Below are 23182 nucleotides of genomic sequence, written 5' to 3'. Positions count from 1 at the left end.
CGGGGCGGGGCGCAGCCGGTGCGTTGGGTCCGGTAGCGGAGCGGGCAGCTCGGAGCTGATCGGAACGGAGCGGTGAGGAACGGAGGGCGCTGCCGGCGCCTCCCCGGTGCCCGCCGGGCCGGGCCGGGCAGGGGAACGGCAGTGGGAGCAGGTGAGCGGAGCGGGACCGGCACCGCCCGGCTGTCCCTACCCGACCCCGGGGGATACAGCCGCGGGGACACTGCGGTGCGGAGCTCGGCGGGGAGTGTGCGGGGTACGGGAACGATTCCACGGCATCTCCCACGGTAGCGGCAGTGCTCGGGTTTCCCTTTCCTAAGCTGGGCGCTGGCTCCTCGCCGGCTGCGTGATGGAAGGGGAGGTTTTCCCCTACTGTCACTGCTCCGAGTGTCGGTCGCACCCAGAAAGGATTCACTCATCAGACGCGATTCGGGGGTCGTAGGGGCTCCGTTGGCAGGAGGAGCTGTGGTGTGTCCAGGACAGACTCCTCTGTGCTCCATGAGCCCTGGCAGGGAGAAGGGAGGTGGTAGAGGTGGGCTGGGGAAAGCCCTCCATGGAGCATCTCTCCTACAGAGCTCGGCTGCAGGATGGGCAAATCCTTTTCAGGAATCCCTTCATTTCCATTTTTTCTCCAATTTCTAGAATTTTCTCCTCCATCCCCAAAGCCCAGGGAGATGACATCTCGGCTACTCTGAGCCACCTGTACCCCACAACCAGCAGAGCCATGGATCTGGAATACGAGCTGCCCAACGCCACCACCTTCTGGTTCTCTCCGGCTTCCCCATTCGACAACTTCTCCGTGGAAGCCCCCACCAACACATCACAGAACAGCACAGGGCATCACTTTGACCTAACCAGCAACGCCATCCTCACCTTCATCTACTTTGTGGTCTGCATCATAGGGCTGTGCGGCAACACGCTGGTGATATACGTCATCCTTCGTTATGCCAAGATGAAGACCATCACCAACATCTACATCCTGAACCTGGCCATTGCGGATGAGCTGTTCATGCTGGGACTGCCTTTCCTGGCCATGCAGGTTGCGTTGGTACACTGGCCCTTTGGCAAAGCCATCTGTAGGATTGTCATGACAGTGGATGGGATCAACCAGTTCACCAGCATCTTCTGCTTGACGGTTATGAGCGTTGACCGGTACCTGGCTGTTGTCCATCCCATTAAGTCTGCCAAGTGGAGACGGCCCAGGACAGCCAAAATGATCAACGTGGCCGTTTGGGGTGTCTCCCTGTTGGTGATCATGCCCATCATGATTTATGCCGGGGTGCAGCAGAATCATGGCAGGAGTAGCTGCACCATCATCTGGCCAGGAGAATCAGGTGCGTGGTACACAGGCTTCATCATCTACGCCTTCATCCTGGGCTTCCTGGTGCCTCTCACCATTATTTGCCTTTGCTACTTGTTCATCATTATCAAAGTCAAGTCCTCGGGCATCAGGGTGGGCTCCTCCAAGAGGAAAAAGTCTGAGAAGAAAGTCACCAGGATGGTCTCCATCGTGGTCGCTGTCTTTATCTTCTGCTGGCTCCCCTTCTACATCTTCAACGTCTCCTCTGTCTCTGTCCTAATTGTGCCCACTCCCGTCCTCAAGGGCATGTTTGACTTTGTCGTGGTCCTCAGTTACACCAACAGCAGCCTCAATCCTATCCTTTATGCCTTTTTGGATGAAAACTTCAAGAAGAGCTTTCAGAACGTCCTCTGCTTGGTGAAGGTCAGCGGCATGGACGAAGCAGACCGGAGTGACAGCAAGCAGGACAAGTCCAGGCTCAACGAGACCACAGAAACCCAAAGGACCCTGCTCAATGGTGACCTGCAGACGAGCATCTGAGGGGGCAGTGGGGTTGTCCTTCACTCACTCTCCTCTCCCCACTTGCTCCCAATGGCACCGGTATGTAGAGAGTCGGGCAGGAGTGCTGGAGATGCACACCCCAATGGGCCGGTTGTCCTAAGCTGGGCTGGTTCCCGAGCTGCTGGAGGGTTGGCTTTCAAGCATTGTGAAGGATATGGTTCAAGAGGAACTGCCTCACCAGAACACAAAGATTCTGTAGGAATCCCCACGTGGCAGCACACATTTAAACACCAAAGTGCCACTGTGGGCAATGGACATCACTGGGACAGCTCTGCTGGTTCTCCTGGTATTTACCCACAGGGCTGAAATTGGCTTTGGGTGCTCTGCCCCAGAACGGTGCTCACATCAAACTGATGGATGGAGAACGGCAGCCTGGCTGGGCTGGGACCTGAGTGTGTGGGGGGTGGCCTCAGGAGGAGCTGAGACTACAGGTGCACACACTGCCTATACTACTGCAGAACTGTGCCAGCTCAGAGCCAAGAGATGCTGGGAGCTCCCTGGTGAGCACAAGCATGCTGTGCAGTCACGTCCTCCCTGGGGAGACAAGGGGTTACGTTCAGCCTGACTTTGTAAGTTACTCAGCTACATCTACCCCAAAGCCTCCCTGCTGCTGTTTGACAGCCTCCTTTGCAGAGAGCTGTCCTGCATGGAGGAGGCACGGCAGGACAGAGGCAGGCTGCCCGAGGACACAGCCCTCTCCAACATCTCCGAGTCCCTCCATGCTCCTGTTTTGCCTCTGCCAACCCCACAGCCTCCCTGCTGCAGGAGAGCCCCTGCCTTCCTCCCTCCTATGACCTATGGGATCCTATAAAGTGGGAAACTGATCCTACGGGATTTCCCCACTTTTTCATTTTTCTCCTCCTGGATCCATTCACATCAGTCTCTGGTTGCTCCTGGCTGGGCTGGTTGAGCAGCCACTGTATGATCCAGTAGGAAATCCTTGGAAATGTTTACCCAGCAGTATAATATTGGGGTTTGGAGTACAGCAGTGCTCATCCTGCTATTGACACATGAGATGTGGGCTTGTCCTGTCCCTGTGGTGGTACAGAGAATCACCAGGGCTGGAGAAGTGAGCGAACATCTCCTGCTTACCAAGAACACCTCCCTGCTCACTCCAGGCAAGTCACAAAAGAAAAAGGGGTGATGGAGAGAATGGTTGACAGCTCAATGGGACTTGGCCCAGACCCTCATCTGAGCCTAAAGGACTGGATGGAGCAGAGGAGCCTGAGCTGAAGAAGGAGCCTCTGAGATGCCTGGAGAAGAATCCCTCGGCTGCCTCTTCTGTGGGATGGCTGCAGCTGCTCATGTCTGCACACCCTGTTGCTAACGGCAAGGCTGTGACCACTGAGAGCCACCCCTGTCACTGCTGGGGTGCCAGTCCTGCAGGTAAATGCAGAGGGGGGACAGCATTTCCCCCAGGGGCTTTCAGCACAAAGCCAGGAGGAAGAACAGAGAAGAGCATCCAGACCCCAGTGCCTCTCCTGTAGCCAACATGGGTAAGGGGAACCCTGGGGTGCAGGTCATGTAGTGAGGGGGTGGTGGGTCTGGCCCAGCCACTGGGAGCACAGTAAACCTCAGCCCACCACGTGCCCTCCCATGGCATAACCCCTGGAGCTGACATGCACCAAACACAGCAATTAGAGCCCAGCTGCTGCAGTGCCCGCTGAGTTTAGCTGTTCAAGAATGTCTTGCAGTGATCTGCTGTGCCCCAACGTGCCTCAGGGTCAGCACTCAAACCCTTCACCGTGGTTTCCCTTCTCAGCAGCACTGTGTGAGCAGGAGGGGAAGTGCGAGGCAGATAATGCCTATTATCCTGGGGTTTTGCAGTGATGCCCCCCTCCTAGTGCATCACCCCTGTCCTACTTTGCAACCCCAGCACCCCCACCAGTCCCAGAACCCCACAGGAGCTCAGTGCTGGGCTCAGTGCCTGCTCCCTGGCACAGTTCACTCAGATACCAGCACGAGAACACTCCTCTGGGTATGGGGCTTGGGTTACTGGGGCAAAGTAGGGCACTGTCAGCATTTATTTGCTTTTAACCATTTACCTCTGCGGGGGCTCAGCACTGAGCTGCTGGCAGCCACTTGCTGAGCGTGTCCCCACGACAGCTTCATTAAAGGGTATAAATCCAACACGAGCAGTGGTGACGGCAGCGCAGGCTGCCTATTGATGCCGCAGGAATTAAAACAAGAGCAGCTTGTCACATTACCATGAAATATCGGAGCGTGATTGCCAGCCTGGTGCAGCTCTCTGCCAGTGTAAGGCTTTAGTGTCAAGGCTGCAGCGACGCATCAGCTGCGCTCCGGGTGCTTAATATCTGGTGGGTGGGAGAAGAGTTATTTGTATGGGAAGAGCCTGGGGCAGGAGAGGTGTCAGGGAGGCAGGGAAAGGGTTAAGACCCCGATGTTTGCAGCCCCCAGCAGGTGCTGCAGTGCTGGCAGTGCTCCTGCCATCACCTCCCCATAGTGCAGGGAAGCATGGGGTGTTCCCCTTTCTATTTAGGGGCAACTCCTCTGTGTGCTGCTTTCAGGCTGGCTCGTTGCTACCTAATAAACAGCAGCGCTGTTGCTGCTGCGAGTAACAAAGTTTTCCTTCTCAGCCACTTGATTTTAGCTGGGAACTTGACCTCATATTGGATCTGCTCAGAAAAGCCTCGCAGGGTTGCCAGCAGCATAATGAGATATCTCTCCCAGTTCATTTCAGAGCAAATAGGTTGATCTTGCAAGTGCCGGAGCAGCTCTGCTGCCACTTCACATGCAGACTATTTCCAGATAAATAAGATTAATTACAACTCCCTCCTGCCCTGGCTGGAACAGATTTAACCCAAATTGCAGGTGTGGTACGATCCTGTGTGCCAGCACCTGCGTGGTGACCCCGAGCCCATGAGAAACAGGTTGCCCTCAATTCCATCACTTGATCCCACATACAGATGAGGAACGTTGTGTCCTAGGACAGAGGCTGGCTCCTGGTGCTGCGGTGGCTGGTTCCATCCAGTGCTTGGCAGCCAAAGTCTGCTGGGTAATGAGAGGCTGGGTTTGGCTCTTCAGCCTTCTTGTTGAATCTCTACAGCTCCTGATATCAGCACCAAAGCTGCCTTGGACTTCTTTAAAATAACAGTTTCCTATCAAACTGCACTGTTCTATCTCTGGAGGGCTTCCCCAAGTCTCTGTCCCTTATCCTTGATGGAGGATCCAACGACTCCCAGGCTCTGAATACATCCTATTGCTCAGAGCCAGGCTTGGTTCCCACATCCCTCCCCATCCCCTCAGTACCCTTGTTTCTGCTCAGCAGATAGAAGAGTAGGAGCCAGCATCAGACCATTGCCTGCAGAGCCTTGCTGGAGCAGCCCCAAGCAGCATATGGCCCCATGGTCACACCAAGGGGCTAACAGGGAGCACAATGGGGACACTAACAGCACTAGCTCCCTAAAACAGCACCAGAAAGATGCAAGAGCTGAGCCCCTGGGACTGCAAGATAAGGGCACCGGGGCTCTGAAATGCCAATGATGTTTGTGCTGGGAGTACTGGGGTGCATAGCCTGAGAGCTGCATCCTGGGGTTGTTTCAGCCCTTGCTATGAACAAGCTGATTTCCAACCTCTCAGGGAGAGCCTGTATCCTCCTGGTCCCAGCTCTGCCACGGCTGTACAGAGGGGAGATCATCATTAAGGCACAGGCAAAGAGTGCAGCAGACCTCAAAGTCGAACTTTCCATCGCTACGTCTGAAAAGCAAACTGCTGTTTTCTGGCCTGAGGACACATCTGCCCTTCCCTGTCAGCCTGCAACCCCAGCTGCACACTCCTCGTGTCAGATTTCATCCTGCTGATTGCTCCAGGACCAGGACAGCAAAACACAAGGACATGACTCCAGCTGGGATCAGGGGAACCTGTCTGGATCTGTGCCCTGACCAGAAGGAGACAAGGGACAAAAAGCCCAAGTACCCCACACTGTACTGCATGGTCAGGAGGGAAGGGGTGGGTGATTGTACATATGTATATATAGCAGATATGCCAGCGGAAGGTTTGGTTATCCCTGATGCTGTAGAGATACTCTGCACCCCTCTGTTTAGCTGTGCACCCCACAAGGAGCAGTCAGACCCAGCCCTGTGGGTCATCCCTATGGGGCTGGCTGTGGTGTGCACGAGCCAGGAGGGATTGTGGAAGCAGCTCCTGTGCTCACAGGCAGCAACAGCACTTGAGCAGGGCAAGGGGAAAAGAGTTTAGGCTGCTGCTGAGTGCTGAGCCCTTAATAGCCAAGCTGGGGTTCTCCAAGCAGCGCCGTGCCACACTGCCATGTTCTGTACATACACCCCTCTGTATGTGTATCTGTGCTCTGTGTAGTGCGTGTGGGTCTGGTGTAAGACATTGTGACTGGAACACGATGGAGAGCATTTCTGCCTGAAGCCTTTCTCACGGTGGCAATATGGTTTCTCTCGGTGTCGGTGCGGAATTGAGCCTTTCTGCAGCAAAGGCTCCCAGCTGTCTGTGTCACAGGGATGGAAACGTGGATGGGGGTGGGAGGAAAGTAAACAAGTTTTCCTACCATTTCTGACTTTCTGTGCATGTGCCCGAGCTGGGCAAGAGCAAAATTAGTATAGAAGAGGCTGGGACTCCTCCCAAGAGGTGAAAAGGCACCAAACCCAGAGTATTACCAAGGGCAGAGCACACTTTGTGTCCTCCATAGTCTCACTGTTCCCCCTCCCATCTCACTGTAGCTCCCCCAGCAGGGTTGGTCTCAGCTCAGAGTGTCCCTATGGTAGAGCTGGCTGCCCTAAAAGCTCCCCATTGCTCCAAGGCAGCACAAACTCAGGCCACAAAACGAGATGGGTCACAGACAAAGCGTGACCACAAAGAGCTGCGGGTACGAGGGTTACACAAACTCCCTATGAACAGCTCCAAGGCAGCAGGTTTTCTATTCAGGCTGTGGTGTTTCTGAAGGGATCAGAGCCTATAAAATACCAACTGCTGGTGGTTTAACCCACTGATGGCAGTGGCACCAGGTAGGGCTGTGTGTGCTCCATAGGAGCACTGAGGGTTGTGCTGCAATGTTTAAACATTGACTCTGCTACAGATTAAATGCCCATAGAGGAACACAGGCAATAAGAAAGCCAATAAGTGCCCTGTGTAGGACCTGCATTGCTCTGAGCTCGCCTTGTTGCATCCAGGGACTGCAAACACGAGATAACACGCGTATTTCAGGTCGGAGCTACACTTAAAGTGGGAAAAACACCCACAAAACAGCATCAAATCAAACATTTAACTAAAAAAAGGGGGGATTTGCTGTTTTCAATGGGTACATGGCAGCATCCCACCCCATAAGCAGAGCACATAGAGGGCTCGGCCGTACTAAGGGCGCCCCCTAGCGGTGCCCGCAGGGCATTGCGGCTGAGTTGAGGCCCGGCTCCGTGTCTTAGCGCTGCGGATAAGGCTGGGCCTGAACCAGAAGCCAGGAGGGAGGGAGCCGAACCGGGACCGGGACCCGAACCCAAGGCCCGCAGGTCGGGTGTTCCCCCCGCATCTCTCCTACCATAGCAACATGGCGGCACTCCGCCCGGCACAAAGATGGCGGCACGCTACCGGAAGTAGCCCTACCCGACTCCAAGATGGCGGCACCACATCACTTCCGTCCCGCACCACAGTAATGGCGGCCGTGGGGTTGCGGGGCGCTGAGGCCGAGGCTCTGTTCGAAGCTCACACAGCGGCCGAGCTGCGTGAGGCGGAACGGAAACTGCGGGCCGGCATCGAACAGAAGCGAGAAGAGCTGAGACAGATGGTGGGAGAACGATACCGAGACCTGATCGAGGCGGCTGACACCATCTCGGAGATGAGGCTGAGCGCTGAGAGGCTGCTGGGCTCCGTGCGGGGCCTACAACGAGGCGGGGTGACGAGACCCAGCCCAGCTCCGCAGGTGAGCAGCGAGCGGGTGGGCGAGGGGATGTTCACATTAATTAATGGCGTTAATTAATTAATTATCAACCGCAGGAGCCGCCACGGCTGCACGAGAAGCTGTATCGAGCTGCCTCACAGCTGAAGCTGCTGTTGGATATCCCCGAACGGGCGTGGAGCGCTATGGAAGCCGGGCGGTACCTGCCCGCCGCTCACCTCTACCTGCTCTGCCGTCACCTGCACGGTTTGATGCAGCTCGATGCTCCCCGGGCTCGTTACAGCCCCATTCTGGCTCGTTTCCCCATCCTGCTGCGCCAAGTGGCCGCCGCCAGCCACTTCAGGTGGGCAATGGGATGAGCTGAGAGCAGCGATGTGGTGTTGGGGGGTTAAAGAAGGGTGTGAAACAGCCCCAAAGGCCAACGGCATCCTGAGCTGTGTTGACAGGGATTATCCCCCTCTGCTGTGTCCTGCGAGGCACCACATGCAACATTATCCCCCAGGCTGGGGGAGCTGGGGGTGTTGAAAGTGGACAGACCTCATTTCTGCATCACAAGCTCTTCTCGAGCACTGAACGCTAAAGGGAGAACATTTTACATGGGCTGTTAGTGATAGGACAAAGGAGAATGGCACTGAACTAAAAAGGAGATTCAGGTTAGACATCTGGACTAAATTCTTTACCCAGAGGTTGTCAAGGCCCTGGCACTGCTGCCCAGAGCCGTGGGTATTCCATCCCTGGAGGTATACAAGGCCATGTGCAGCCAGCCCACAGCAGGGGTTGCAACTAGATGATCTTTATGGCCAACTGAAGCCATTATATGATTAAGTAACAGTACATTTCTGCAGTACTTAAGAGATCCTGAGCAGAAACTACTAACCAAACTTCAGTTTCTGTCAAATGCCAGACCTCCTCCCTCCAGCACTTGGTCACTGTCTGGTTCCTTTCCTTGGCAGATCCACAATCTTGCAGGAGAGCAAGTCTCTGCTGAAGTCCCAGACCGTGTCAGACCAGGCAGTGGCAGAAGCCTTGTGTGCCATCATGCTCCTGGAGGACAGCTCCCCACGCCAGGCTCTTGCAGACTTCCTTCTGGCCAGGAAACTGGCAATCCAACAGCTTCTCAACCAGCCACATCACGGTCAGTACAACAGGGCTGCCTCCTTTTTAAAGTTAGGGTAACCAGCTTTGTTTCTTCGCCCTTTTGCCCTGTAGTATCCAAGCAGAAAAGTGGGTGGCTTAAATCTCCCAGTAGTGGGGTTTCAGCTGAATTAACAGGGCTAAGGGACTAAAGCCAAGCTTATCTTTAACCAGGAAGCAGGTGATGCATGGGGCTTTCACTAGACCCACAGAGCATCGTCGTACTTCTGTTATAGAGGGGCTGCCTCCATTGAAAGGCTTTTTCTTTTTTTGCAGGTGCTGGTATAAAAGCTCAGGTGTGTTCACTGATGGAGCTGCTGACCACTACCCTGTACCAGGCTCATGCACTCTTCTACATGATGCCTGAAGGGGTGCCACCAGATCCAGCCCTACCCTGTGGCTTACTCTTCTCCACCCTGGAAAGCACTACAGGCCAACAGCCAGCAGGTGAGCACCCAGCTAGCAGCAGCTCTGTTTACAGGCAGGAGACCTCCCTTGTGCTGAGCTGATTCCCCTATCCCATGTGCTTCTAGGGAAAGGTGGGGTTCTGGAGGATGAGGTGAAGCTGAGCAGCTGGTTCAGGTACCTCCCAGAGTCTGTAGTGGAGTTCCAGCCAACTCTGCGGACCTTGGCACACCCCATCAGCCAGGACTATCTCAGAGACACACTGCAGAAGTGGATTGCCATGTAAGTGTGACACTCTCCTGCTCTGCAGGGCTCTTTCAGACCCTACAAGGTCTCCTTGCTAAGGACAAAACAAAGCCACACGCCCCTACGTAGAAAAGCTCTGCTGGCTACTCAGTATCCCTTGTCCCTTGCAGTTAAGCAGTCAGAACAGCAGGGCACAGTCTTATCAGGCTGTAGCACTCAGTTACAGCAGACCACACTGGTTAGCTCAGGATTTCATAATATTTATCTAGAGCTGCTTTATACTGCCAAAATCATCAGCAAACAAAGAAAGCAAAACAAAACCAAACCCCTTACCTTTCTCTTTTGGCTCTTGGTCCAGCATCTCCTTCTTCCTCACTGCTCCAGACTGAGTGAAGACAGAGACCCTTTATAGAGTGCTCAGCTCCCTCCTTAGCTCCTCCCTCCCACCATGTGGATGGGGACAGCCCTTCCATCTCCTTAGCAGCCTCGTTATTCATACATTGGTGTCAATCTTGTGTCATTATCCCATAGAGCTGCTGCTGGGCTGGCCAGCTGGTCCCTGGCATCAGCTGCAGCCCCCTATGGTGTGCTTATTGGCCATGGGATGTTTCCCCAGCAACCTTTCCCAGTGCCCCTGCTTGCCAGACTCATAATGGGGGCAGTTAGCATAATGGGGGTGTTCCTAGGGTGCACCTGGCTTCAGTGCCCACAGAAGCCCTGGGTTTCCAATGCAGGACACATGGCTTCCTTGCTGGGATTTAGGGTGCAAGCTAATTCATTGAGCCAGAGGTACCCTGAGCCCTGCAGGTGCTTTTGCAGGTAGAGTTTCCTACTGACAGATAAAGAACCCCTCACACACACCTTGATGTAGCATGTTTTCTCCTGGGTTCCAGTTGTTACTGAGCAAGTCTGAAGTAAAACTCTGCCTTCAGGTGCAGTGAGGATATCAGGGCAGGGGTCAGCAACCTGCTGGTCTACGTGAAGAGCCTGAAAGGCCTTGCAGGGATTCGTGATGCAGTGTGGGAGCTGCTCACAAGCGAGTCCATAAGTCAGAACTGGGATGTGTTGTGTCGTCGCCTTTTGGACAAGCCTGCTTCTTTTTGGGAGGACTTGCTGCGGCAGCTCTTCCTGGACAGGCTGGAGGTGAGCATTCTGCTGCAGTGTTTCACAGCAGCTTTGTCTGTTCCCCATCTTCTTGTCTCCAACATGCCACTGGTCTCTATTGGCAGCACTAAGTGCATGTCTTAAGTGCTGTGTTAGAGGAGGCACCTGTAAAAGCTGCTTTTTTCCTCCCTTTCTAGATACTGACTAAAGAAGGGTTTGAATCCATCTCAAGCAGCTCCAAACAGCTTCTCATCTTAGCCCTGCAGGAACTTGAGGCCAAATCCAACACCTCTGCCTTGAGCAAGCACATCCAGTTTGAACACAACGTGGCCCAGTTCCTGTGGTCAGAGAGCTCTGGAGATCTGCCTTCAGATGCTGCTTGGGTCAACGTGGCAAACCGCAGCCAGTTTGCCAAGAGCGGCCTGTCTATGAAGGCCCAGGCACTCACACCATGTGTGCAGAGCTTCTGCTCAGCTCTGGACTCGAAGCTGAAAGCCAGATTGGATGACCTGCTGTCCTACCTTCCTGCAGAGTCTTCAGCCACCAAAGAGCTCACTCCCACCTTGCAGCCTCGCTCAGCCTTTGACCGCTATGCTGACACCAGCATGGTGGAAGGGCTGCTCCGTGATCACTGCATTGCCTGCATCCACCATGTGCTGGGCTGTGTGCGTGAAGAGCTCCAGGGTGCACAGGCGGATGCTCCCAGTAATACCAGGCTCCATGCTGTCCTTTTCATGGCCAGGCTCTGCCAGTCCCTGAGCGAGCTCTGTCCTCACCTCAAGCAGTGTATCCTGGGCCAGTCAGGCAGCGCAGAGACAGCACCGAAGGAAACCCGCTCCACCAAGAAGCTGGGGAAGGGGAAAGTCCAAGAAGTGAATCCTGTGCAAGCCAAGTGGCAGGAGGTGAAGGCAGAACTCCTGCAGCAGAGCTTGGCTGCTTACCAGATCTGGAGCTCTGCTGTCACTAAAGTAAGAAGCTGCTTCTCTCATCACAGCTGCTTTCTGTGGGGGTTTCACTGGCTCAGCTCCCCACGATTGGTGCTGCTGCTCCTTAGCTGACAGATGGCACCCAGTTGGGAGGCATTACTTGGGAGCCTTGGGTGGGGGAGGAGCGGCTCTCTGCAGGAGAAGGCTGCCTGTCCGTGTTTACTCTCACTAGAGTTTTGTGACTCGATGCTTTTGTGTTTTGCACTCTAGGCTCTGGTTCAGTGCTTTACTCAAACCTTGCTGCTAGACACAGCCGGTTCTGTGTTGGCCGCAGCCACCAACTGGGATGAGATTGAAATTCAGGAGGAGGCTGAGTCTGGAAACAGTGTAACATCAAAGATCCGTCTGCCTATGCAGGTATGAGAAAGATCCTCTTGATAAACACAGAGAAATGATCTGATGGGAAAAGAAAAGTGATGTTTTCCAAAGCCACTGCTTTGTCAAAGGTTGCTGACCTACCATGCAGTTTGCCTGGCACTATGAGCACAGGGCAGACACTCTGCTGCTGTTATTTGCTCTTTGAGACATTCACCCCATAACGACAGAGGTACAGGGAGCTCGGAAGAACTGTAACCATGTTATGATGCTGACAAAGCTAAAATCGCTTACAGACCACATGAAAATAACACTGTTTTGTTCAACAGCCATCCTGGTACGTCCAGTGCCTCCTCTTCAGCCTGTGCCAAGAGGTGAACAGAGTCGGTGGTCACACTCTGCCAAAGGTCACCTTGCAGGAGCTGCTGAAGGCCTGCATGGCAGAAGTGCTTGCTGCCTATGAAAAGCTCATGGAGGAGAAGCAGGACAAGGTATGTTAGTAGGATCAGGCCTGACTCCAGCTTGCATGGGATGTGGGGATCACTGAGCAGTCTCTGTGCTCTGGTCCCTTGGAAATGAAGCAAAAAGGGATTCTGACATCAGCCTGTGTGCTCAGAGTGGTTTGGTTGTGCTGGTTGTTTTTTGGGGGGCTGGTATTTTCAGTGTGAGTGAAGAGCCCTTTTCCTCTTGGCAGAAAGCAGGCACCTTCCCCATGACACAGAACAGAGCTCTGCAGTTACTCTACGATCTGCGGTACCTGAATATCATCTTGACAGCGAAGAGTGAGGAAGCAAAAACCAGCAGGATCAAGCATGACTCCAGGTGCAGTGCAATTCTAAGTGTTAGAGACTTGCAAGCCATCCCAGCAGCCATCTTTGTGTCTCTAGGATGTAAATACTGATATACAGGCCTTCTCTGCTCTGCTTGTAGGATTGAGAAGGTGACTGACTTCCTGGAGGGACACATTGATCCATTTGACTTGGATGTTTTTACACCACACTTAAACAGCAACCTTAATCGCCTGGTTCAGCGAACCTCTGTAAGTGCATGAAAAGGAATGCATCCATTAGGAAGCAGTGCTGCAAAACATGATTTGTAGGGTAGCTGCAGTGCTTTATAAACTGCTTAATGTCCAGAGAGAACTACTGGCAGTCAGGAATGGGAAGGGTATTTAACACCAGGTGACAACAAGAGGAGCTTGCTGAGCTGGCTGTATGGCACATAATCATGCATGGAGTTGGCAGAACTTTATCTAACAGGATTTGCTGAAGCCTGTGCAATGTTAATTGGGTTAAGTAGTGCTGAAACAGCCCTAGAACTCAACTATAGTAACAGGAAGCAGCACCAATTAAGAGTTACAAGGAAAGAAGGGGACAGTTTATAGTCAGACTTTAAACCAACCACATGAAATGCCAGCAGACTCAGCAGCAGCACGTTACCTGGTCGACTGCAGATGCCCTCATTGCAAACAGCCCTTTCATGCCTTGTAGGTTCTCTTTGGCTTGCTGACTGGGACAGAGAACCAGTATGCAAGCAGGAGCGGTGCTGTCAGCTCCCAGGAGCTCCATAATATCTTACCCTTAGCATCCAGCCAGATCAGGTAAGTTACCCAGCTCTTCTATTCATTCCTGCATCTCTTCAGGAAACAGGTCTGGTATTGCTGTTCCCTGTGACCAACTGCATTTCTTTCTTCCATCTTTTAAGGTTTGGACTTCTGCCACTCAGCATGTCAAGTTCACGAAAGGCTAAATCTGCTACCAGGAACACAGAAAGAGTTCAGGTTGGTATAACAAAGCCGTCTTAACTTCTTGCCAGAGCTCATTCTCTCACCAACATTGGAGCTTGCAGGGAAAGAAAGTAGCCAAGCAGTTAATGTTTAACCTGATTTTTATTTTCTGTAAAATGAGAGAACCATTACGGCAACACAACATGAGATGGGTTGGATTTTCCCTTGACCCTCAAAAGGAACCTGATGTCCCCTGGATATTTTTGGGGCCTGTTTGCTGTATGGTAAAACATTGGCAATAACCATCATGAAAACACAGAGATTTTCACAGATGAGGTGTTTTGAGATCAATGCATAAAAGGATTTCATTTAAGTATGGCTGCAATTAATATTAAAGGATATTATCTAATTATTTCAACTCCCTTCCAGTGCGATGCTGACCTTTAACTCCTGATGAAGTTGGCCTGGGTATTTCAGCCTGTGTGAATGGAGTGGCTTGCTTCTCTTGCAAAGGCTCTGCCTTGTCTCGCTGCTGTTCTACTAGCAGACAAACACGCTGCCATGTTTCCTCCAGTCTAAAACATTTGCTTAGGTGGAGCTCCCTGTGCTGAGGATTGAAAGAGCCAAGGGATACTTTACTGCTACAGGAAGCAGTGATCCATCTTCTTTAGCCATTAACAATCTAATAATCAAATTAGCAGAGTGTTACTTGAGATGCTGGCATTTCCTCTGCAATTCTCGTTCTTTATGATTTAGAAGTACTAAAAAAAGACACAGTATCAGGGTTATTTAAAAAGCTTAAAGCTTAACACTAAATGTATTCCTTACCTCTTTCACCTCAGCTGTAGTAGCGTGTAGAAGTGTGCAGTGATGTCTGTCTTGCTTCCACCATCCCCCTGCTATGGGGGCAGCAATGGCTATGGAGTACATGGACTTTCTGTATTCACTCCTCTCTGCAGAATCACTTGTTCCTTTTATCATAGGACAGTTCTAGAGAGGTTAAAGTCCACAATTGCTCAAGAGCAGCTCTACAAAAGCAACAGCTGTACTTTTACTGTTGTTCCCCCATTGCTCTGAGCAACAACAGCCCTTTCCCTACTGCAGACTTACTACATTTGAGCACTGAATGACTTCTGTATAGTTGCTAACAAGAAGAAGCTGTGCATCCACCTCTCAGAACAACCTTTTGCTGCGTATCACTGCAAAGCCAGTTAGGTTGTCTGGAAACAGCTCTTCTGCTGCAGTCTGTGCCCCCTTGCAGCTCCTATAGATGAGGGTTTGGTCAAAGGTATGCTGTAATCATTCCTGACTCTCTTGTATTTAAATACAGGTTCCACCTCCTGCACTCACAAGAGCAGAAGACGAGGCCTTGCGCCCTGGCTCCTTGTTCAGGCAGCTTGTAACTGAGGAGGAAGACACAGCTGCACCTTCTCTCTTCAAGCTGGGATGGCTTTCTGGCATGACCAAGTGATTCAATAAAAGAGTTTGCCTCTGCATTTGTCTTCACTGAGAACACTCTCCCTGCAGCAGGGACTGGCGTTACCTCCACAGGTGTTATCAGAAGAGAAGTACTTTCTGTTATCAGCCAGCTGGTAACATGCCACTTGATCCAGGAACAGGTCAGGACAGTCCTTGCATTCTGGCTGCTGAACCAGAGGTCTAGCTACTCTTTTACTTTCTATTCCTTAGGAGTTGTTAGCCTTAAAGTCAAGTTAAAGAAACAAAACTATACAATGTAACAGAAAACAAAACATTTCACAGCTAGAAATAGGTATTAGAGCAATGTAAGATTCCTCCGTCCTTCAAAAGCTCCTCCCCAGCTACAACTCTATGCTTTCCTCAGCAGATACCATGTGTCTGCTCACTAAACAAAACCAGCAGGCATCTGGTATTTTGGCTACAGCTGCCTAAGCTTTCCTGGTTCCAGTTTCACAACTTATTTTCAATACTGCAACAGTGAAGATGAAGCAGACAGGGCTCATCACACCCCAAACCTGGTGGAGAGCTTACAGCTACAACAGTCCTACAGCATTCCTGTGACGACATTTACTGTCTTATTACCCCTAAATGCTCCAAAAAATTATTTTCCCAAAGAAATTTTGTACTGGTTTATTGAAATTAGAAAAAAAAACCAAAAAAAAAAACTTATAAAACTGAAGATGAACGCTGGAAAGAATTTTACATAGAGCAACAAATTGCTAACAGATTAGGCAGTCAATTGGAATTGGACGTTATGCAATCCTATATCACAGATGTGGATTCCCCAGTCTCCTCTTGACACGTACTTTAAAACCACCCCAAAAAGAATCCTATAAAAATTGCTTCAAAGCCCCCTTTGCATTGCAATAGTGCAGCAAACCACAAGTAAACAATTTCCTGTTAACCTGTTATTTCATTTCAAATATAGACTGAAAAGGCAACAGGCGTTTTGTGCAATTTCATTTTAACAAAGTTGAAATATCCAATCTACACAGTGCTGTCCCTTCACAGAAGGCAAGGAACTGCTGGTTCATCATGTAGGAGGGCGTCCCCGGCTCTGTAAGCTGTGGAAGTGTGCCTCCTTCAGGATCTGGTTGATGTGGAAGTAAGGACCTTGACTTAGTGCAGACTGCTCATGGAAGGACTGAGAGGAGACAGGGCTGGATCCCGTAACTATGGGGTTCAGGCTGGATTCTGGGCCGCTCGCTCTGTCAGGGCTGTTGATGCTACTGCTACTACAGCTGCTGCTGCTGCTGCCGCTATCGCTGCTGGAGGACTGAGACAAAGAGAATGTTAACAGCAGAATGACACATTTTCCTCTCCTGTCCACAATGAAGCAAGCAATCTTTGCATTAAGTCCCTCCCTTCCAGATTTTCAGGCTCATATTCAGCCTGACGGACAAAAGAAAAACAACCAAGTGATTTCTTGGCATTCATAGCTGCAGTTATTGCCAACACATGAAAAGCATCACAGAGCTGAAGGGATGAGCAAGTTTTCACCCAGAGTTTCGCTGACCTCCAGTTCAAACCTTGTGCTTTAAAGCCCATCAGCTCTGCCCCCATGACCCACATTTTAGCACTAGTGAAGTTTGCTGAATTCATCCGAGAACTGGAAAATAAAGAACGTTCCTACAAAGCCACACGCGTCAGTAAAGGCAGGCAGGGCATGGGGAAAAAGCTGTACCATCCTCATATTAATCACTTCTGGTTCAGCAGATGTTTTAGGTTAAGCACCATGCAAAGCATTTTTCTAGAAGTCAGTTATTCTCCATCAAATGTGATCTGAAGCATCGAAAGCCACAGGCTGTTAAAGGCAACATGATGACCAATTTAGGTCTTTGAACACCTCGACATGCACACAGCTCTTCTTCTCCCAGTGGAGTACTGGGATTGCAGTATTAGCTGTTAGTTTGCCATAGCAATTTACTTGACACAGCAGTGAAAGAATGACAGCCACCAAGTGCTTCCACACAGAGAAGAGAGAGAACTTATGACTGAGCTCACGTGGAGGACAAGGTTCATTTGCCAGCATTTAGGATAAACACACTTTGTGGTAATAACTGCGAGAGCATTAGCCATCATTTTCAGCATTTTAAAGACATGAAACTGTTTGGTTTATATTATTTTAAGGGCTGCTAATGAAAGGTCTCCATTAGCTACAGCTGAAATACTTCAAAGCCAGGCTGGATGTGGATCTGGGCAGCCTGGTCTGGTGCTTGTGAGCCTGCACATAGCAGAGGAGTTGAAACTGGATGATCGTTGTGGTCCTTTTCAACCCAGGCCATTCTACAATGCTATGATACGCTGTTCAGGACAACACTGCTAAAATTTAGTGACTACTTTGCCATCCTGCAAGAGGAGAATTCAAAACAAGCAGCCACTATAAATGACAGCAGCTAAAAAAACATTTTGGTAAGCATTAAGTTAAAACCACAGAAGTCAGAGCTTGGCACTGACAGCAGAGGAAGACAAATTTAAGGCAATCAACTGCAATTTAACAGTTGGCACCACATCCAGCAAGTCTCACTTAAGGGTAAATCTAACAGTGCAAACTGTATCTGTGAGAGGCTTGGGAAGGCATGTACAAATTGGGGCTGGATCACAATGCCAGCTGGAAGCCCCGTGGCACTGATTCCACAAGTGGTCCTCACAATCCAACCATGTACATTTCCTGGTTTTGCTAAGCACTAAAAAAGCTTCTGTGCTTCAGTTCTGTTAGAGTACATCAAGCAAGACAATGGTAGTAGTGAGGCTGCACCAGTGCTGGTTTGTTAGGTTCAGCTTGCAAGGAGAAAACAACAAAAATAAATACATGAAGTCATTCTCAAGGAAGCGGCAGATGTAACTACATGAGCATCCTGCTCCTCTTTCTACTGCTACTGACACTCGAGGGGGAGAGAACACCAGAAGGACAGAGAGGAGCAGTGAAATGGCACTTGCTAGGCCATCTCATTTCGCATAGAAGCACAAATACTGAAATGCAGTGCTGTTATGCTGAACGAGTCACAGCAGCCTTGGAGAGAAACCCACCGCACAGGACACTTTGTTTCCTTTTAGTCTGTGTTCCTTACTGCTTTTCGTTACAGCCACTTTCTGAAAATCAAGGCAAAAAATCAAAATGAGAACCTAGCATTGCTTACTGCTAAAGTTTTGTATCTTATCAGAACAAAAAACGTTTTAGAGCTGTTAGTAATGATTATATTTTATGCATGACTATACTTTTAAAGCATAGACTGTGTCCTGGGACGTGCTTCCTACATCTAAGGCTGTTGGCGGCTCTGATTTGTCAGACTCTTTATTTCCATTTCTCTAATGCAAAAATTCACTAGCACGAAGCCCCTTTATAGCCCAAACCACGTCATGGACCTACCATTTCCCCAGGCTGTGGTGCACATTCTGTTACGCATTTGGACTACAATTAGACAAAAAAAGAATCCTTAAAGTCATCATGGCAGCAATGACAGGCATCTACACAATGAAACAAAGGTTTAAGCAAAAGGGCAGGAGAAAGTCCTGTGAGAGTTTATGAGCACCTGAAGTATCAAGAGGGCAATTCCATGGCTTACCCAACTCAACAACCCCCCTTAGCATAACACAAGTCTTATCCAGATATTTGCCTGGAAACTCTATCTGCATCAATCTGCTGATCTATGATGCTGTGTCTCAATCACTAACAGCTAAAACTCAAGAGCAGCTCTAAGATGAATTTAATGAAGAATTAATCTGGTTTTAATTACAATTTAGACCAGCCCTTCCTCACCATGGTAGTATCTGTAGAGTGGCATAGTTGCAATGCTACAGAAAGACTTCGAGTTGTGAGAAGCAACTGCTGCTCTGTGTCAGCAACCTCCAGCAGGAATAACTGAGGAATCCCATCATCAGTCAGGCTAACAGAAAGGAATCCTAAGAAATTAGGTTCAGGAAGGAAAAGAGTTGCTGGAACAACACAGGCTCCCTTCCTTCACAGGGAAAAAAACCAGAGCAAAGGGCTTTCCCCAGTGATTCCCAGGCTGCAGAGCACAGGGCTGCATTCCCCTAATTCCCCACATAACAGCTCATCAGCAGATCCACTGCAGCTCTGCCTAACCTGACATACAGGCTTGTTGATGACAGCAGAGCTTCTGCTAAAGTAATCAGCAGGTACCAATGTAGACAAGAAAGCTGACCTGCTGGTTAAATGGAGAAAGAGGACAGGATGAACAGGAAACGGAGTGCAGTGGCAATGCTCTGCTTTGCTAACATCCACCGTAGTTGCTGTTTATGGATTGAACTGCAAAGCAGAAGTTTCCTGCATTTGTCACTTGGGAATGTAGGAGTGGTTTGTTCTGAGAACAGAAGGAACTTGCACATCATTACAACACTTTGCCAAGAAGCAGCGCTGATGGGTGCTGAAGAACATCTCTGTTTCCTTCCTGTGTAAGTCAGCTCAAGTTAAAAATGCTGCCTACCCCAGATGAAAACAGCAATAACCTTCCCCATTACACACAGCTCATAGGAGCAGTGTGACTGAAAGTAAAGGACAGTGACGCCATTAAATAAGCCACACGTGAACAGCCACTAAAAAATACAAACCCAAAACCTCCCTTCATCTACCACTTGGCCATCAGCTATAGAGAACAAGACAGGACACAGAAAGGTCTGCCATGAGCCAGGTTCTGTTTGAAGACTATGGCCACCATGTTTTTGTACTGAGGTTATGTTCTTAATGCAATCACTCTGTGAGAAGGAAAACCAAATTTCAAATGAAGGAATGCAAGAGGAATCAGAGCTCTAGCCAACATGACACAAAAAGCAGCTGTGTGTGCCCTCAGATGGAAATACACTGTCTTTCCTATTCCTCCCTTACAGCTGTTGGGGACTTGGAATCAGCCAGAGCTCCCCTTGCAGAAGACACATCAGGAAACTGAAGTACAAGCACTACAAAGTGGCAACAGTTTCAAAGTGACACCAATCGGAAGCACTCACACTGCAAGCATTAAAATGCCTCCACTTAGTGCAGGAAGTCCTCGAAGAAACATTGAATACTAATTTTATCTCCCAGCTTTAATCTCTGAGCATGCTCAGTTCTGTGACTCAACATCACAAGAAAACAAGCAAGGGGAGAAGAAGGGGAAAAAAAAGCTCTGTTCATCGATAGAAAACATAGTGAATTTGGTTCCCTTGAGAAAGGGAACATTGATTTCTGTACAACTCTGCCCAGCACACACATTCCTCCATTCCAGCATCAGCAGGAAGATGATCTCCTTGCTTTCACATCAGGTTTTAATGTGTTAAAGCGTACTTCTTCAATGCAAGTGCATGCACGAAGCAAGGATCTTAATGTTAGCTGCAGCAATTGAACTCTGCTCTGACTTTGCCAGCGGCAGGGCAGGCAGCTCATATCCATGCTGTTCACTCACAGGCACCCCAAACAAAACAGCAGTTAAGGACAGAGGTAAGGGCATCTGCTCCTACATGTCTGCTACAAGGCTGTTCTCCCATTGCTGTGTTTTAGTGGCTTGGCCCAGCCAAATATCAAGTGCTCATAGGACAAGCAAAAGTGCTTCTGCCACTCACCATGAAGGTCTTTCCTGATATTCTCAAACTCATTACTCCCATTTCAATCCCTTGTTCCACACTAAATTCTTCCTCCTCCTGCCACAAAGCTTGTTTAGCCATTAACTACTCTACACACGAAGAGGTGTTTAACCTGTTGGACAAGTGATTCCGTGTCAGGTGGCAAGCAGCTATTAATGCTTCTTACCCGTTATACCCAAGGAGCAAAACCAACTCCAACCCAGCAAGGCATTGAAGGCATTCCTATGTGATAAAAGATACACTGCTCAACTACAAAGCACACTACGTGTGCAGTCAAAGCATACTTAGTAGCTTGATATAATATCCTGTAATTACATATTAAAGTCAGTCTTCAGAGGGAGAGAGCTCCATTAAAATAAAAAGCTATTTTAAAGTCTTAAATCCATTTCATAACTTCCAGGGCCACCAACTAACAGGCAGCCTCCACAGCCTCTTATCCATGAATGCTCTGCAATAGAACTACATTGCTAATTAGAAACACACAAATTGAACCCACAGATGATTAATACAGGCGATGATTCAGGAAATCTGGTGGCAAGGTGGAAATCAGCATCTTTTTACTTATTTCTTTTAATCTCAGATGCTTGCAAATGACATCATGCTACAACACCTGCTGTGTGAGGGATGAGACAGAATAATCCAACTATTAAACTTAGTGTTAAAGGAAACTGAATCTGCCCAAGAAGGCTCTCACCTCAGTGTCCCAAGAGTCCTGAAGGACAGTATTCCTGGTACTACGTTTGGTCTGTGGAATATGACTGTCATCTTCATTACCATTGCGCCTCCTCTTCCTGAAGAAAGTGCAGGGAAAAAGAAGAATAAAAAGCATTATCAGCACAGTGCTGTACTGCTGGTTTTGCCTTTCAAAGGTGATTTGTCAGGGAAAAAACAACAGGAAAACTCATTAAATTAATAACAGACACATCTAGACCTCTGTTATGGACATCATTTTCTCCTTTTAGCTGCTCTCTATGGAGAAAACTATCACCCTCCTCCTCACCGACCAGTCAGGTCAATGTTCTGTACCAGTTTAAGGGACAGAGATTCACACTTGCCATTAAAATCAGTGTTAAGCATCCCCCTAAATAAGTTTGTTTGGCAGTTCTCAACCTTGCAACTGCCCTCAGTGCTCAGATACATCTAAATAAACTTTGGAAAACATCTGACAGGCTGAAAAGAGCAGCTGGATAAAGTAGCAGTGACCACACTTCCAATAATTACCCAGTTACTCTCATCTTGTTCACAAGTGTCTACAATTGGAGCCCGTGATGACTCTCTTCAGTCTCTCAAATCAGCAATTGAAATCAAATCATGTTATTCAACTTCTTTTTTCCCCTTGCATTCTAAAACAAAGGTTTGCTTGCTGTTGAGGTGGTGGAAAGCACATCCAAGATGATAAATCCTTCCCCTGTTGGGATCTATTTGCCATCCTCTTATGACATCAGTGCTGCCCCATAGCAGCTTAGCAATAACAGCAGCTTAGAATCCCTGTGAACCGCTGTCTCTCAGTGTCAGCAAAACCTGGCTGTTAGTGTCAGGCACTGAAACACAGGTCTACCACCTCCTCAGTGCTCTGAGCACTATACAAATGCTATGAGAAAACTATTTCAATAAGCGAGGATGAACACACACAAACACATTCAAATGAGTCAAAACAGACTCAGGCAAGATATTTATAACTGAATCCTTTTGGCTGCAAACCTGCAGCAGAAGCAGCCTCAGCCCACGCCTGCAAACCGGGAGCTGCCTCTCCCACCTCTCCCTCCCTCGGGATGGCCTGACACCCACCACAACCCTCCAGCTCCCACCTCACTCATTACCCACACCACCACCATTCTCAGCCTGCCATTCCACTCCCACACAGCCCAGCTCCCTCCCCCTGCTCCCAGAATCACACAATGACCCGGGTTGGAAGGGACCTCAAGGATCATGTAGTTCCAACCCCCCTGCCTGGCAGGGCCACCAAACATACACATTTACTAGATCAGGTTGCCCTGGAGACCCCATAGAACCCCATAGAACCCCATAGACCCCATAGAACCCCATAGACCCCATAGAACCCCATAGAACCCCATAGATCAGGTTGCCCATGGCCCCGTCCATGGCCCCATCCCCCACACAGACCCTCCGAGGCCTGCCTCCGCCTCAGGCCGAGACCTGCCTCCTCCTGCAGGCCTCGCTCTCTCACCCCCCTTTTATCCCCCTCCTCCCCCCTCAGGCCTCACTCCCACCTCTGCCTGGCTCCCCTGTCGCTGGGTAGCGGCTGCCTGCAGCTCATTTCAGGCCCAGCCCGAAGGCCGCTGTTCAGCCCCGACGCCGCTGAGGAGACACAGCTCCGTCCGACTCCCACCGCCGCTTCCGGCGTCTCCACCTCCCGCGCATGCGCACTGCTCTCCTTATCCCCGCCTTTGTTATTATGCGCATGCGCGAGGCGGCCTTTAGCCCCGCCCTATCGCTGCGCGCATGCGCATTAT

General features: G+C 50.0%; 3 protein-coding genes and 1 long non-coding RNA gene across 13 annotated transcripts; 2 read left to right on the top strand and 2 right to left on the bottom strand.

The window, feature by feature from the left end:
- SSTR2 (somatostatin receptor 2) lies at positions 1-6441 on the top strand. 3 transcript variants are annotated; one of them, XR_001558835.2, is made up of 3 exons: positions 1-151; positions 640-3244; positions 5148-6441. XR_001558835.2 is itself a non-coding variant. In XM_015879860.2 (2 exons), exon 2 carries the CDS (start codon positions 722-724, stop codon positions 1835-1837), a length of 1116 nt encoding a protein of 371 aa, XP_015735346.1. In that variant the 5' UTR covers positions 1-151; positions 640-721; the 3' UTR covers positions 1838-6441. The 3 variants fall into 3 exon arrangements, 1 of the variants encoding a protein (XP_015735346.1); XR_001558834.2 differs by having other exon boundaries at positions 640-3354; XM_015879860.2 differs by having other exon boundaries at positions 640-6441.
- On the bottom strand, positions 2152-10448 carry LOC116654216. The gene is made up of 2 exons (XR_004309255.1): positions 9855-10448; positions 2152-8939 (listed from the first exon to the last, which is right to left on the bottom strand). It is a non-coding gene; the product is annotated as an uncharacterized LOC116654216 (long non-coding RNA).
- Positions 7469-15148, top strand: COG1 (component of oligomeric golgi complex 1). 3 transcript variants are annotated; one of them, XM_015879859.2, is made up of 15 exons: positions 7469-7760; positions 7835-8079; positions 8690-8871; positions 9147-9317; positions 9404-9557; positions 10454-10664; positions 10823-11593; positions 11822-11968; positions 12256-12417; positions 12621-12748; positions 12857-12965; positions 13417-13526; positions 13631-13706; positions 14082-14120; positions 14983-15096. In XM_015879859.2, exons 1-14 carry the CDS (start codon positions 7494-7496, stop codon positions 14097-14099), a joined length of 2751 nt encoding a protein of 916 aa, XP_015735345.1. In that variant the 5' UTR covers positions 7469-7493; the 3' UTR covers positions 14100-14120; positions 14983-15096. The 3 variants fall into 3 exon arrangements, with proteins under 3 accessions (XP_015735345.1, XP_015735344.1, XP_032304205.1); XM_015879858.2 differs by lacking the exon at positions 14082-14120 and having other exon boundaries at positions 14983-15148; XM_032448314.1 differs by having other exon boundaries at positions 14082-15148.
- On the bottom strand, positions 13796-23119 carry FAM104A (family with sequence similarity 104 member A). Of its 6 annotated transcripts, XM_032448316.1 has the most exons (5): positions 22940-23119; positions 21403-21499; positions 18502-18543; positions 18162-18224; positions 13796-16407 (listed from the first exon to the last, which is right to left on the bottom strand). In XM_032448316.1, the coding sequence occupies exons 1-5, from the start codon at positions 22984-22986 to the stop codon at positions 16165-16167; spliced, it is 492 nt and encodes a 163-aa protein (XP_032304207.1). In that variant the 5' UTR covers positions 22987-23119; the 3' UTR covers positions 13796-16164. The 6 variants fall into 6 exon arrangements, with proteins under 6 accessions (XP_032304207.1, XP_015735352.1, XP_015735351.1 ...); XM_015879866.2 differs by lacking the exon at positions 18162-18224 and having other exon boundaries at positions 22940-23118; XM_015879865.2 differs by lacking the exon at positions 18502-18543 and having other exon boundaries at positions 22940-23117.
- Between the last annotated feature and the right edge of the window lie 63 nt (positions 23120-23182).

This window comes from Coturnix japonica, chromosome 18 (genome assembly GCF_001577835.2).
Source record: "Coturnix japonica isolate 7356 chromosome 18, Coturnix japonica 2.1, whole genome shotgun sequence".
In the NCBI taxonomy this organism is placed as follows: domain Eukaryota; kingdom Metazoa; phylum Chordata; class Aves; order Galliformes; family Phasianidae; genus Coturnix; species Coturnix japonica.
The sequence above is the reverse complement of the archived record's forward strand: the minus strand, read 5'-3'. Positions and strand labels throughout refer to the sequence as shown.

What these genes read in the sequence shown, in the direction of transcription:
- COG1 (XM_015879858.2), top strand. Translation starts at nt 7,494, where the DNA reads ATGGCGGCCGTGGGGTTGCGGGGCGCTGAGGCCGAGGCTCTGTTCGAA. An exon ending in AGATCCGTCTGCCTATGCAG is followed by an intron (nt 11,969 to 12,255) that starts GTATGAGAAAGA and finishes TTTGTTCAACAG; the next exon opens with CCATCCTGGTACGTCCAGTG. An exon ending in TTAGCATCCAGCCAGATCAG is followed by an intron (nt 13,527 to 13,630) that starts GTAAGTTACCCA and finishes CCATCTTTTAAG; the next exon opens with GTTTGGACTTCTGCCACTCA.
- SSTR2 (XM_015879860.2), top strand. Translation starts at nt 722, where the DNA reads ATGGATCTGGAATACGAGCTGCCCAACGCCACCACCTTCTGGTTCTCT.
- FAM104A (XM_032448316.1), bottom strand. Translation starts at nt 22,986, where the DNA reads ATGAGCTGCAGGCAGCCGCTACCCAGCGACAGGGGAGCCAGGCAGAG. An exon ending in GACAGGGGAGCCAGGCAGAG is followed by an intron (nt 21,500 to 22,939) that starts GTGGGAGTGAGG and finishes CACTTTCTTCAG; the next exon opens with GAAGAGGAGGCGCAATGGTA. An exon ending in GAAACAAAGTGTCCTGTGCG is followed by an intron (nt 16,408 to 18,161) that starts GTGGGTTTCTCT and finishes TCTTTGTCTCAG; the next exon opens with TCCTCCAGCAGCGATAGCGG.